This window comes from Talpa europaea (genome assembly GCF_964194135.1).
Source record: "Talpa europaea genome assembly, chromosome: 8".
Taxonomy (NCBI): Eukaryota; Metazoa; Chordata; class Mammalia; order Eulipotyphla; family Talpidae; genus Talpa; species Talpa europaea.
In genome coordinates, this window is record NC_140075.1 from 88,660,890 (window position 1) to 88,673,611 (window position 12,722).

At 41.8% G+C, this 12,722-nt stretch overlaps 1 protein-coding gene across 2 annotated transcripts in view; it reads left to right on the forward strand.

Moving 5' to 3' along the window:
* The window catches only part of DAAM1 (dishevelled associated activator of morphogenesis 1), a gene marked incomplete at both ends in the record, with an annotated part of 92,721 nt that overhangs the window by 74,974 nt on the left and 5,025 nt on the right, over positions 1 to 12,722 (forward strand). For both annotated transcript variants that reach the window (XM_084240921.1, XM_084240922.1), the window contains 5 exons: positions 798 to 904; positions 3,379 to 3,467; positions 4,393 to 4,561; positions 8,746 to 8,853; positions 10,230 to 10,290. In XM_084240921.1, coding sequence (XP_084097047.1) covers positions 798 to 904; positions 3,379 to 3,467; positions 4,393 to 4,561; positions 8,746 to 8,853; positions 10,230 to 10,290 — 534 coding nt within the window. The remainder of the gene's footprint in view (positions 1 to 797; positions 905 to 3,378; positions 3,468 to 4,392; positions 4,562 to 8,745; positions 8,854 to 10,229; positions 10,291 to 12,722) is intronic.

Here is a 12,722-nt window from a genome sequence, read left to right on the forward strand (position 1 = left end):
ATTTCACACCCCTGAGCAGCTCCAGGGTCTGTCCACTGCCCCATCCTCCCTTGGTCACTGTCATCTCTCACCTGGGTTACTGCGCTTTGATACATGTTCATAATTTTAGAGGGAATCAGACACATACCAAAGCACTTTTTCAAAACATTAAGTATTTGGTATTTTTTCCACATCCCATGCTCCTTTCTTCCTCCAAAATAAAATGTGGAATCAGAAACTTCAAATCCCACTATGTTCTCTTCCTCCAGCTCTACATGGAACAAAAAAAATGAGATGCAATTAGATGAGCCAGAGAAATAAGCAAATTGAATGGAAAATACACATAGAATTAGTCATTCCAGCATGATGTAATAGAACAAAAGGCCCAAGCTGAGAGCCCAGAGACCTAGGTTCTATTTCTGCTGATTACGTGAACTTGCTTTGTGATCCTGGGTGAGCTGCATAATCTCTCTGGACCTCAGCTATCATCTTCTAGTGAGGGGGTTAAGTCTCTAAGGTCCATCTAAAGGTCTATGCAAGGTGGGTCCTTATAAAGAGCTTCCACAATTCTGACTTGAGAGGCAGTATTAATGAGAAAGGTGCCAAGAATGAAATCTAATACCAATTTAATTACTTTTATGTAAAAACATTAAGATTTAGTTATTTCCGTTGTATCTTAACAATCACCTGTGGGCAGAGTTTGTAAATTAAACAAACATTAAAATTTCATTTTTGGGCAAATTAGCTAAAAGCGTGAAAAATTACTGCAGAAATTTAAGTTATAAACCTTGATTTTAATATTTGCATGTTCTTTTTAGCTCTTGAAATTTGTTCCTGAAAAAAGTGACATTGACCTGTTGGAGGAACATAAACATGAACTGGATCGGATGGCCAAGGCTGATAGATTTCTTTTTGAGATGAGTCGGTAAGTCTGAAAATGCTTAAAAAGATGCCCCTAAGGAAGTTAAACTTTTGAATCACACCGAATTATTTGAACCAATTAACTTGGCTTAACTTGAAGTTGTTTTGAATTCCAAAATCTTCTCAAGTCTGAGTTGTATGGAGTTTAATTGTTTGAGTTGTTGCCTCTGGGTGAGCCAGGGTCAGGGTTTCTTCACAATTATCTCTGTTTCTGGCTCTCCTTGGCTTCAGTGCTTTTACCTAATCTAGCCATACTTTCCCTGGTTCCAGTCAGTGTCTTTCTCTTCACAACTTTGATTTCTTGGGATTGCATCTTGCTCCTCCTAGTGCCTCAGCAGTTTGGTTTTTTTTTTAAGATTTTTTTTTTTTTTTAATTTATACAAGACCCAGGGTACAGGCCAGATGCGTGGAAAGGTGAGAGGATTCACCTGAGACAGAGCAGGGAACAGAACAGGCAGACTGATGAAATACACTGCTGAGGGGAGCAGCGGGCGAGACAGGAGAGGCCCGCCGCACCATGTGGATTTCTCCCCTGCTGGCCGGGATTGAACCCATGCTGCAGAGGCTGCAGACCGTCTCACAGTGCAGCGCTCAACCACCTGTGCCACCAGGGAAACCCTAGTGTCTCAACATCTTAAGAGTGTTATAAATATGGGGGCAGGGGGTGGCTAGACTTGACAGTGTCAGCTTGAAGCCCATATAGCTGAGCAGCCAGTATTTGGATGTTAAATCATGACAATGTACACGTCATTAATCAATCATGGCACTCTTCCCACAGAGCTTGGCAAGCTTTCTCAATCCTTCCATAGAAAGCCCTGAGGTAGTTACTGCTCTGTAACTGAGTTTGGCGTGTGAGCTGAGTATGTTTGCCACCCCAGGCCTAGTGCATTGGTTCTACAATAGAAAAGGACCAGTGGTCCTGAAAATCTCAGTCAACCCCAGGGCAGAGCTCTTCTCCTGAGTGGGCAGAGGCCTATAAATGTAGCTGAGGTAGACATGCCTCTCATTCTATTATTTTTGTCATGTCCAAACTTTTGTCATTGTTGTATTATCTCAACATTTTGTATACTACTATGGAGGAAAAAAGATAGTTCTGAAATTTTTACAAGTGTTGCCAGCAGTACTATATGTAGACAGATGGTCACCTGCGATAGCTGCCACTTAGTAATTGTCTAGATCTTTGCTTGCATCATCATACTTAATCTGATCAAACCTACCAGGAGGGCTACTGAAAACTAATAATAGGGAAGAAGATATGTGGAGAAGTTCAAGGTCACCTAATAGAATTTGGGCTGCATAGTCAGGTCTGTCTGATTATATGGTATAGATTTGGAGGAAGGGCAGATCACTGTTCCTATTGGACTGAAGTTTTCACCAGAGAACAGTTTATTAGCAGAAGACCTGGGCAAGAATGCCTTTCTGCCCCTCAGCAACACAAAGTTGCTTAGTGTTGGTCAGAGGCCAGTGTGCATCCCTATAATGTATAGTCACTAGTTGCTCCCTTAGAAGGCAGAGCTTGCCAGTCCTGCTAAGAGCATAAAGGGAGCTAACTCAGGAATTCAATGGACTATTACAAAGCTGTTAAAAAGATGAAAGAGTCTATTTTGGAACAAAAAGGGTGATTTTGGAACAAATGGGTGACCTCAAGGTGACTATGTTAAGTGAAATAAGTGAGAAAGTGAAAGATAGATATCAGATGGTATTATTATCTGTGGAATATAAATGGCAAAAAAAAAAAAAAACACAGGCAAAATACAACAGGAATAAATTTTGGAGTTTAGTGAAAGAATTTAATGGTTGCCAGAGGGAATGGGGGAGGGAGCCAGATGGGCTACTGGCACAGAAGATTTGGCAGAGGGTGAATGGAACATGTACACATATGGAGAGGCAAAATGTAACTCCAAAATTAAATAAATGCAAGAAAGAAAGGGAGGTAAAGAGGAAGTTCTGCGGATGAGTAAGTAGAGGATGATATGAGTAGAAATTGATGTGAGGCATGAAGGCTGGAGATGTATTTTAAGTCTCCACTATTGCCAAAAGTGAACTTTGTAGAAGGTTAAGAAGCATGGGAGATATGTAAGAGACAGACCTTTATCTGCAGCACAACAGGGAGTCTTCACATTGTTGTTATTTTATCTCTTTTATATGTTCATAAGAGCTAATGGGTCTCCAAGGAAGAGAAGTGGGCTTTAGTTAACAAGGGCCAACTCTCGTTTCCTGTCACAGTTGCCTTATTGATTGGAGCTAAGGATCATGCCCACAGTTGCCCAAATACCTCCTGTAGGTCAGAGGGAAATGAAATTGCCAGGCAAAGTTGGCCTCATGCTCTGTGCTCCTGTCTAGGAAAGGAATTGTGTGTCTCTGTGTGTGTGTGTGATTGAGGGTGGGGGTACTCTAAGGTACCACCATACCATTGAGTGATTGAGTGAACACAGACATGTTAGATTAATATTCACTACTCCCTGCTTGCTCTTACAGAATTAATCATTATCAGCAAAGACTGCAATCACTGTACTTCAAAAAGAAGTTTGCAGAGCGTGTGGCAGAAGTGAAGCCTAAAGTAGAAGGTAAAGGAAAGTGACCCATGTTGGAAATGATGTTCATCTTAAGTGTTAACCATTTTCATGTACAATTCAAGTGCACACAGTAAACGGGGTCCTATGTTGTTTTTTGCTTTGTTTTTTTTTAACCTAAAAGTCTTCAGAATTCTAATGGATAATTATTTAAGAGCCAAGTCTGGCTCTCTTGCCTGGTTCCTGGAGTTCAGCAGCCTATCTCCTCAGCTCCTCTGTAGGACCAAGCTTTTGACAGCCTGGGTATTGGTGTTAGTGAGGAATTGATTTCACCTCTACCAGCAGTATGCCTGTGATTAGCCTTCTTGTAACTGGGCCTTACTGGATTTTAAAGAAAGATTTGTAAACTTTATTATTTATTTCATGTTTTAATTTTTTAAATATTATTCATATATTATATGGTTTGATTGTGAAGTTTTCATTTTATAATGTTTGAAATGTGGACAAGGCCACTACAGAGCCACAGCCTCAGAAAGCAGGCTGAACACAGGACCCAGTTGAAGCCCTGACCCTAGTGTCACCTGCGAGCTGTGACATGTAACACATTTGACCAGTTTTTCTGTCAATAGAAGTCACCCTGACAGCCTGTCATCCTGTCACCCCAGACAAGAAAATTAGCAAAGGAATGTGGGAACTGCAGCTGCTGTTCCATGTGTCCTCCTTGCCTATGGTTCATGACTCAGCCAGAAATAGGCTGGGAACAGACAAGACGGAGCAGAGGTTTCTTGGACAATGTCGGCTGGCTCTCCCTGTACCCTTGTTTTTTTGCTTCTAGTTTAGGTGTTTTGAATTTACTCCTTGCGGCCTAACAACCCAATCTTAGGTCTTCAATATCTACTGTATCAGGATAGGTTTAGGATGGGTATCAATGAAGAGTCTTGGTTGTAATAGTTGTGTTGTTATCTGTTTTGTTTTGAAGCAATTCGTTCTGGCTCAGAAGAGGTGTTCAGGAGTGGTGCCCTGAAGCAGTTGCTGGAAGTGGTTTTGGCATTTGGAAATTACATGAACAAAGGCCAGAGAGGCAATGCATATGGATTCAAGATATCCAGCCTCAACAAGATTGCTGACACAAAGTCCAGTATAGACAAGTAAGTCTGGGCTCTTATAACACATGGAGGATCCAGGTGCTCAGCTCAGGGCTTAGCACACCGCCCAGCCCGCCTGGGCCTCATGATGCTGCAGTCTCTGGTTTGCAATTGCCTGTCTCACCGTCCCCTTTCCTTCCCCGGCACCGCCTTCTCTTTTTTTTTTTTTTTTTTTTTAAGATTTATTTATTTATTCATACAAGCACTGGGTACAGTCAGAAGCGCGGGAGGGTGAGAGAATTCACCGAGCCAGAGCGAGGAGCAGAGCAGGCAAAAGGACCGAAGTACATGCTGAGGGGAGCAGCGGGCCGCAGGAGAGGTCTGCGCGCCATGTGGGACCCTCCTCTGGTGGCCAGGGAGCAGCCGGGAATCGAACCAGCGCTGCAGAGGCTGCTGGCAGCTTCGCAACCCAGCGCTCAACCACTGCGCCACCGGGGAGGCCCTGGCACTGCCTTCTCTTACCTCTCAACCTGACTAGCCCAACTGCACCTTGGGCCACTATCCATCCACAGGGATTTTTGTTTTAGGAAAACATTCCATTATAGTGCTAGCTTACTTATGGTAAATGTCCCATGAATGTTCACAAGTTGACCATACCTGTATAGCCAGCTCACTAGAAGTCTCCTCCCTGCCATGACCCCTCCACAGAGAACTGCGATCCAGGGAAAAGGAAAAAAACTGACAGCTGCCAAAGCTTGCTGGGGTTTTAGGTTATGTTTTTCTGCATATGTTGGAGCTACTAGCTATCTGAGAAAATTAAGATATATATATGCATTTTGGTTCTTGGAATTGAACTGCTCATCCTGAGACTTATTAAAATGCCTCCTAGAAAGTGTGCAACGCAGCATTTTAGGTGAATAGATTCTTGTCTGAGACACCGAGGTGTGAAAGTGCGCTGGTGCCATTAACAGGTAGGGTCATTAGGCATATTCGCTCTGGTTTCCCTGAGAGCTGTGTTTTCTAAGATTTTCACTGACTTCAAAGGAACTTGCACAAATTATTTCTAAGGTAAGCTTCCTTGCGCCCAAATTCTTTTTAGAAATATGGGCTGTCCACCCTAATTATCCTAACTAGTGAGGCTTTTCAATTTTATATTTTCCATAGGGTTAGTGAAGCATAGCCTCGTGGCAAGCCTCAGTCCATCCTGTAACAAATAGGCACTGTGGTAAATTCTAGGGCTGAGCCTTTTTGGTTGCAGTGTGTAGAAACAGATTAATGAAGGGCAGCTGCTATGTTATATCATTGCCACCTTATTTTTATTGTAAGCACTTGTCCCTTTCCAGAGCACTTTAACATTTCACTGTCGCAACTGCCTGTGAAGCTCACAGACCAAGTGCTGTATCACCTGTTGTCAGATAAAGAAACCCAGGCAGGGCCAAGTGACTCAGTAGCTTTCCCAAGGTCACAATAAGCAAGGTATTTGGCCTTATAGGTACTTAGCACCTATTCTGTGGTCTAGCCACAGCTCTGCTCCACCAAGATGGATCTTATTTGGAGGTTGTAGTGGGTCTTATTTGCATATAATAGTCACATTTTTGTATGTACAAAATATTATTTTCTTACATCATTGTTCATTTTTGTACAATATTTGATTTTCCCCTTTAAATATAGTTCCCATAAATCTCCCACCATCACATCACCCATGAACCATCACTGTAGTCTCTCGTACTCTTCCCTCTCCTGTTTTGACTCCTCTTCCTCCCCTTCCTCTGCTGTATGCCTCAGATCTATAGTTAGCAGTCACCTTTTTAAAAAACATATATTTTTTTAATGTATTTTTGTGTAGAAGAACTGGGGTGTAGGCCAGAGGTATGGGTGGGGGGGAGTGAGAGGATTCACCAGAGACATTGGGGAGCAAAACATATGGATTTACTGAAATACACTGCTGAGGGGAGCAGTGGTCACCTTTTTTAAAGAAAGGTTTTCTCTCTAACTGGGCTTGCTGCCTGGGGAGGAAGGAAACCCTCACTAAGAGTCAGCTCCATTTTATTCTCTCTCTCTCTCTTTCTCTCTCTCTCTCTCACACACACACACACACACACACACACTTACAACACATGTAACTATGTGGCTAATCTGCTTATTTGAAGTTATTACTAATGTACAAGCCTTTTCAAAAGAATAAATTTAGGGCCTCCCTGGTGGCACAAGGGGTTAAGCTCTGCACTACGAAGCAATCTGCAGCCTCTGAAGCACGAGTTCAATCCCCGGCCGGCCAGGGAGCTACCCACATGGTGCAGCAGACCTCTCCTGACTCGCCCACTGCTCCCCTCAGCATTGTACTTTGGTCAGTCTGCCTGTTCTGTTCCCCACTCTGTCTCTGGTGAATCCTCTCATCCCCGCATCTCTGGTCTGTACCCCAGCTCTTGTATGCATAAATAAATAAATCTTCAAAAAAAAAAGAATAAATTTAAAGCATTTCTGATCTCTCTTATCCTCTTCTTCCTGCCTATGAATATTTGGTTTCCAAAAGTAGCACCTGTGTCTTATAAACCCACAGTGCCTAGCAGAGTTCCTTACTTGTAAGTGATCACCCATTAAATATTCTATAGACTCTAATCAAACTGCAAAAACCAGACAGCATGAAGGGAGCATTCACTCCCTGTGGAAGGCTTGTTTCTTGTAACAACCAGGGAATAATCAGTTGTATGGCTCTTCTGTTGTTTTTTTCTTCATTCTTCAAGAATTTATATGCAATCAAATGAGGTGTGATTTGGATAGCAAACAAATGGAGAAACTCTGCCCTAGTTTTACATTTTCTATTGTTACATTTATAGAGGAAATTAAAATTTTGGCAAAACAATGAAGAAAAATGGCATTGGTCTTTCTTGTGATGATCGCTGGGGTTTCACTCACTCGTGTTGTCCCTCAGGCAACAGATACACGGGCATACATGCCCAGAATTAAAGTGGATGATGCAGGTGAACAAATATAAAAAATTACTCAGAATAATTGGCCACTGTTTTACTTATCTGGGAAAATGTTTTCTAATAATTAAAAGCAAGAAAAAGGAAAACATTTTTAAAATTGTGGGCTAGGTGACTTAGAGGAATAGGGTTATGTTGACTTTAAGTGAAGCTATAAGAGTAACCAGAAATGGTTTCATTGTTGTGAAAAAGAAAATTGTTTGGCAATCCTGTTTTACTATAACTGAAGATGGGCAGGACTATTATGTGGTGATATTGTGAATTTTGCTTTTAGAGAAACACATGTGTATCCTCTTGGTATTTTCAGTGGTTCTTGGTTCTGGCTGTATGTTAGAATCACCAGGGAATTTTAAAAAATACTCATGCCCCACCTCAATCAAATTAAATGAATCTCAGGTTGGCCTGGGCGTCTGGACTCCAGGTAACTAGAAATTGCTGTGAGAGGGCTTGGGGACAAGGGAACCAGACTACCATTGCTTTGCCAAGGAGACAGTGTTATCAGATGCCTACCTTTTCAACCCAGGTCAGTCAGGGTTCAGCCTTGTCACCACTCAAGAGAGAGCTGGGTTTTTGTCGTTAGAAGGTGAAGTGTTGCTAAAATTAGGAAGTGGCTTCTCAGGTCAAGAAAATCATATCTATGATGGTGCAGCCCTTTTCCAGCCCTATTCCAGGCCCTGCCATGATTTAGGGGGCATTCTAATTTCCCAGCTACAGCAAAACGTGTCAGATGAGGGGAGAAAGTTGTTACAGAGTTGGAAGAAACCTTAAATGAGAATTATCAATAATTGTCAGCAGTGAGTTGCTTCTCTGAACTTTTAAACCTAAAAATAGCTATCTTATCTAGTGGATTCAACATCTTTCACTCCCTGCCCCACCCACACTGCTGATTAGGAATTACAGGCACACCTCATCTGTGGGTGGGTGCACTGGAAGGTGTGTCCCCCATGGCAGTGGTTCAGATTTGTTTCCATCACCCATCACATTACCTGGATTTTGACGGATGCTCTTTATGGGCCAAGGAATTCTTATCCCCTGCCCTTCCTTTTTTAGAAGACATATGCTTCCTTCTGACATGTATTTATATAAACCTCATGTAGGCGCTCCCTTGTATCCCCTTCTTTTGAGAATCCCTGCCTTACAGGAACCTCCAAGTTTTAAAATGAATGCAGTAAGATAATATTATTCTGAGTTCAACCACTTGAATGTACAAATCATGTGCAGGACTGAACCATGATTAATACTTTCCTCCTTTAATTGTAGGAACATCACACTTTTGCACTATCTCATAACTATTGTGGAAAATAAATATCCCAAGGTTCTCGGTCTACATGAAGAATTGCAGGACATTGCTCAAGCAGCAAAAGTAAAGTAAGTGCGTATGGTGAATTGCTTTCCTTTTTAAAATCACTGAGGCTGTGCGTTAGCCATTGAGATAGTTAGCACTGCATGAAGCTGGTCCTTCTCTTTTCCCCTGAATAGTGCATGAAGTAACGTTTGAGTCATATCCAAGTCACAGAAATGTCTTCCACAGTTTTGAATATATATTTGTTCTAGCTCCCTTGAAATACCCCTGCATGCAATATTTAACTTCCATAAAACCTAATTTTCTGAGTTATTAAGCATATAGGAAAGGAATGTGGTTTCACGAGGGCTTTTAAAAGGCAGTTCTATGAAAAAAAACAGGTCAGAACACCCTTAGTTAAATGAGGTACATGGCAAAGCAAATAGAAGACCTAAACCCAGGGCATTACTAGCCATTTTCACATGTGCGCACACTCCCAGAAACCCAGGCAACCTTTTAATGGAAAGCAGTCTTTATGCAAATAAGAAACTAAAAATAAAATGGCAGGTTGCCAAACTTTCACCACAAACTTCACACCACTTTTTAGAGACTGAGGAGCAGGCAGTTTTCTCGGCTGTTTTTCCCTCCTCCCATCTGCACCCTCTCCTCCTTTTAAAAACATATTTAAACAGCATATTTTTGCAGTGAATTTGAAAAATATGATGACCAAGCTAATTCTTTCCCTCTGTTTGTTAGAATTGGGTAGAAATGTACTATATGAGACACAGAATTTAAATGTCATGGTTAATGATATATTGGTGAATTTGTTTACATGTGAATTATTCATGAGGATTAAGTTGTAATTGCTAATATTTAAAAGCTGTCAAATAGAAATTATTATGGGAGAAGTCCAGGAAACCTTCTCTGTTACAAAAAAAAAGGCAGTAAACACAAAAACTGGTTAGTACAACTTTAAGAAAAACCATTGTTGATGAAAATGTATGCCATCACCTTGTAATACTCTTATTACCAGAGCTGTAGTGAGAAGTAGTCATCAGTTTTGAAGAGCACCGCGTGAACATGTTTGTGGATAAGCAGTGTCTTTCATGTGTTAGAAGGGAGCAGCATATGGAAAGAAAAGCATTGCTACATTTACTAATTTGCTCCAGTAATATTTTTGTGAGATTGAAACATAAAAATTTTTTGTGCAGATGGGAGATAGCTCTATTTTTAACAGATGGAACATAGCTGCTGGCTGTGGAAAACAAAACACATAATTCCGTACCTAAATTCTATAGGTTTGAAATGTTGTCTTCCTGAGAAATCTGAACATTGAGGGAATTTCAAAGATTTAAAATAATGAACTAGTGTGGTCTTCTAAGCTTGAAATATTTAAACCCATCATATACTTAAGACATGTTAAGTCCCATGTTAGTCACTAAAATGTTGCCACTTACAACAGCATGACTGAGCTGGACAAAGAAATGAGTACTTTGAGGAGTGGCCTGAAAGCAGTGGAGATGGTGAGTACTTGCTGTTGCTTCTATTTCCTAGTCTCATCACGTCTCTAGCGCCGGTGATTCCCAGCAAAGACTTGTTGCGCTGGCATGTGGGATAAGCATTTCTTCATTTTAAAAAGACGAAGGGAGTAACAAGGAAGACACAAAGGCAGCTGTGTTTAGCCTGGTAACTGGAGTGCAGGCCACAGGGTGCCATGGGGTGAAGGGGGGGGACTGGCTGGTGCAGGGAGCTGGAAAACTGGACCAGACTTTCAGTTTCCTACCTAAGAGGCAGGACTTGGGATTGGGCTAGGATAATCTTCAAGGATCCTCTCAGTGTTCTCATCCTACTAATAAACATCTACTACCAATAGAGCAGCGGACCTTAACATTGCAAGTTGGGCCTTTGCGGGGGTATTTATTGAGCAGACACTGGTGTACAGTCAGTTCTCCAGGTGAGGGGCCATGAGATTCAGAATCCTTGCTGTGAAGGTATTGTGGTGGCCAACAACAATCCAGCAAGCATGCACGTCAGCTCTATCCAGCCTGACTGGATGAGCAGTGAGGAGAGGGTAGATTTAGTTTAGTCCAAGATTGTGGGGACAATTAACAGATATTGGAGAAAATTTTCTTTTATAAGAAACAAATTTTGAGTGTGGCCAAAAACAATGGAGTAAACCTGGGTATACAGGAGGGAAATGGTTCTAGGTATAAGAGATAGCTGGGTCCAGGCCTTCATGGAAAGACTGCGGGTCAGAGCCCTGGAGGCTAAGAAGTTGGCAGCAACAGAACCGTGTGGGCAAAGCACCATGTGTGGACTATGTAGGAGCAGGCTGGGGGCTGAGAAACCTCACCCAGGAGAGGCTCTGGTCTGGCACTGAGGGAAGAATGCTGACTCATAGTCTCCTCTTAGGGAGATACCCCTCCCTTAAGTATCTTTTAAATTATCAGTAATACCATGAGTATCTTCCTTTTTGAGTCACGAAACTGTGCCATAGAAAGTTGCTAGCTTCATAAAAGATGCACCGCTAATAAAAATAAAAGGGGGCATTGTCTAATCTTTTTGTTTGTTTTTAATAAATTAAGGAGCACATAAGGTTTTGGTTGTTTTTTTGTTTTGGGGGGGTGGGAGGGGTTAAAAAAACAGGAAATAAACTAGTTGCATAACTCTTTCTCCCAACCCCCGTGAGCACTTCGGGTCATCTTCCCTGGCTTTCAGAGGCCAAACTGGAGAAGGGCCGTTTGGGACAAGGCTTGTTTTGTAAGCATCACTCTGTTGCCATTTCTGCCCTGTGGAAGACTTTCTGAAGACTACTTGGCAGTTATGAAAACCCTAAAGCCTGATAACGGGTACACTGACCCTTGCATCTCGGCTAGTTTCAGAGCAGGGCATGGAAGGGAGGGGTACTGAGGAAGTTTTGGGTTGTGGGTTTATCATAGGTACTTTTGCTAAAATCTCCCCAGCCCTTGAATCGTGTACACTGTAACACACTCTTCATAAAAAAGATGCTAGGGAAGCCTCCCCTCCCTCTGACTGTTGAAATATCAAAATGTAACACTGGAAGAAAATAATGGGAGTGAGATCTTGGCCTGCTGATGCGTTGATGTGTTTGATGCAAATTGATGATACTGTTTGAAGGTACTGAAGTAGGTGTTCTTATGAAAGTTAAACATTAATGATGTACTTTAAATTGCTTTTATATCTCCATCACACCCCCACATACAGTCTTCAACCCCCTCCCTCCCTCCTACCAGCACCACATACTTGCTTTCCGGGCCAAAGTACTATAATCTTGGCAATTTATTCCAATCAGAGCAAGCTCCACAATTTATGAGCTTCTAATTCTGTTTTTTCATTTGATTCTCATGGTTATATGAATATTGTCCTCCTTTTATTTTATAAGTGGAGAAACTGAGGCTCAGGCCACTTGGATGAGAACCAAACCTATGGTGGAGCTGAATCAGAACTCAACAGCTGGTGACCTCTACACTCCTGCTTTTTATTTAGTAGCTCTGCTAAAGCAGGTGCAAAAGAAAATAGATCAAGATTTTAAGTCAGTTGGCACACAGCATAGTTGTTCCTGAGACTCTAGACAAGCAGAGGTTCAAGTTCTGGCTCTGTCACTTATCAGCTATTTGACTTTGAGCAAAGACTTTATTCCCGCTGACCCTCACTCAATTCATGTGTCTGCACAGTTATGTGTCTACACAGAGTGTTGTGGGATAAAATAGGAAAGCACATCTGGAAATGATTGAAATTAGTGCAATTAGATCTGAGTCATCTGTGTATCATAATCATTAATGTAAGAGGCTCTGGATAATTAACAAGAAACTAATGCCTCCTACATGCCTGTTCACAAAAACTGAAGGGTATGGGCAAGAAGAAAAACAGTATATGATTATGGTGTCAAATGCTACAGTTGAAAATCAGCTGACCCAGACATCACAGTAGAGGA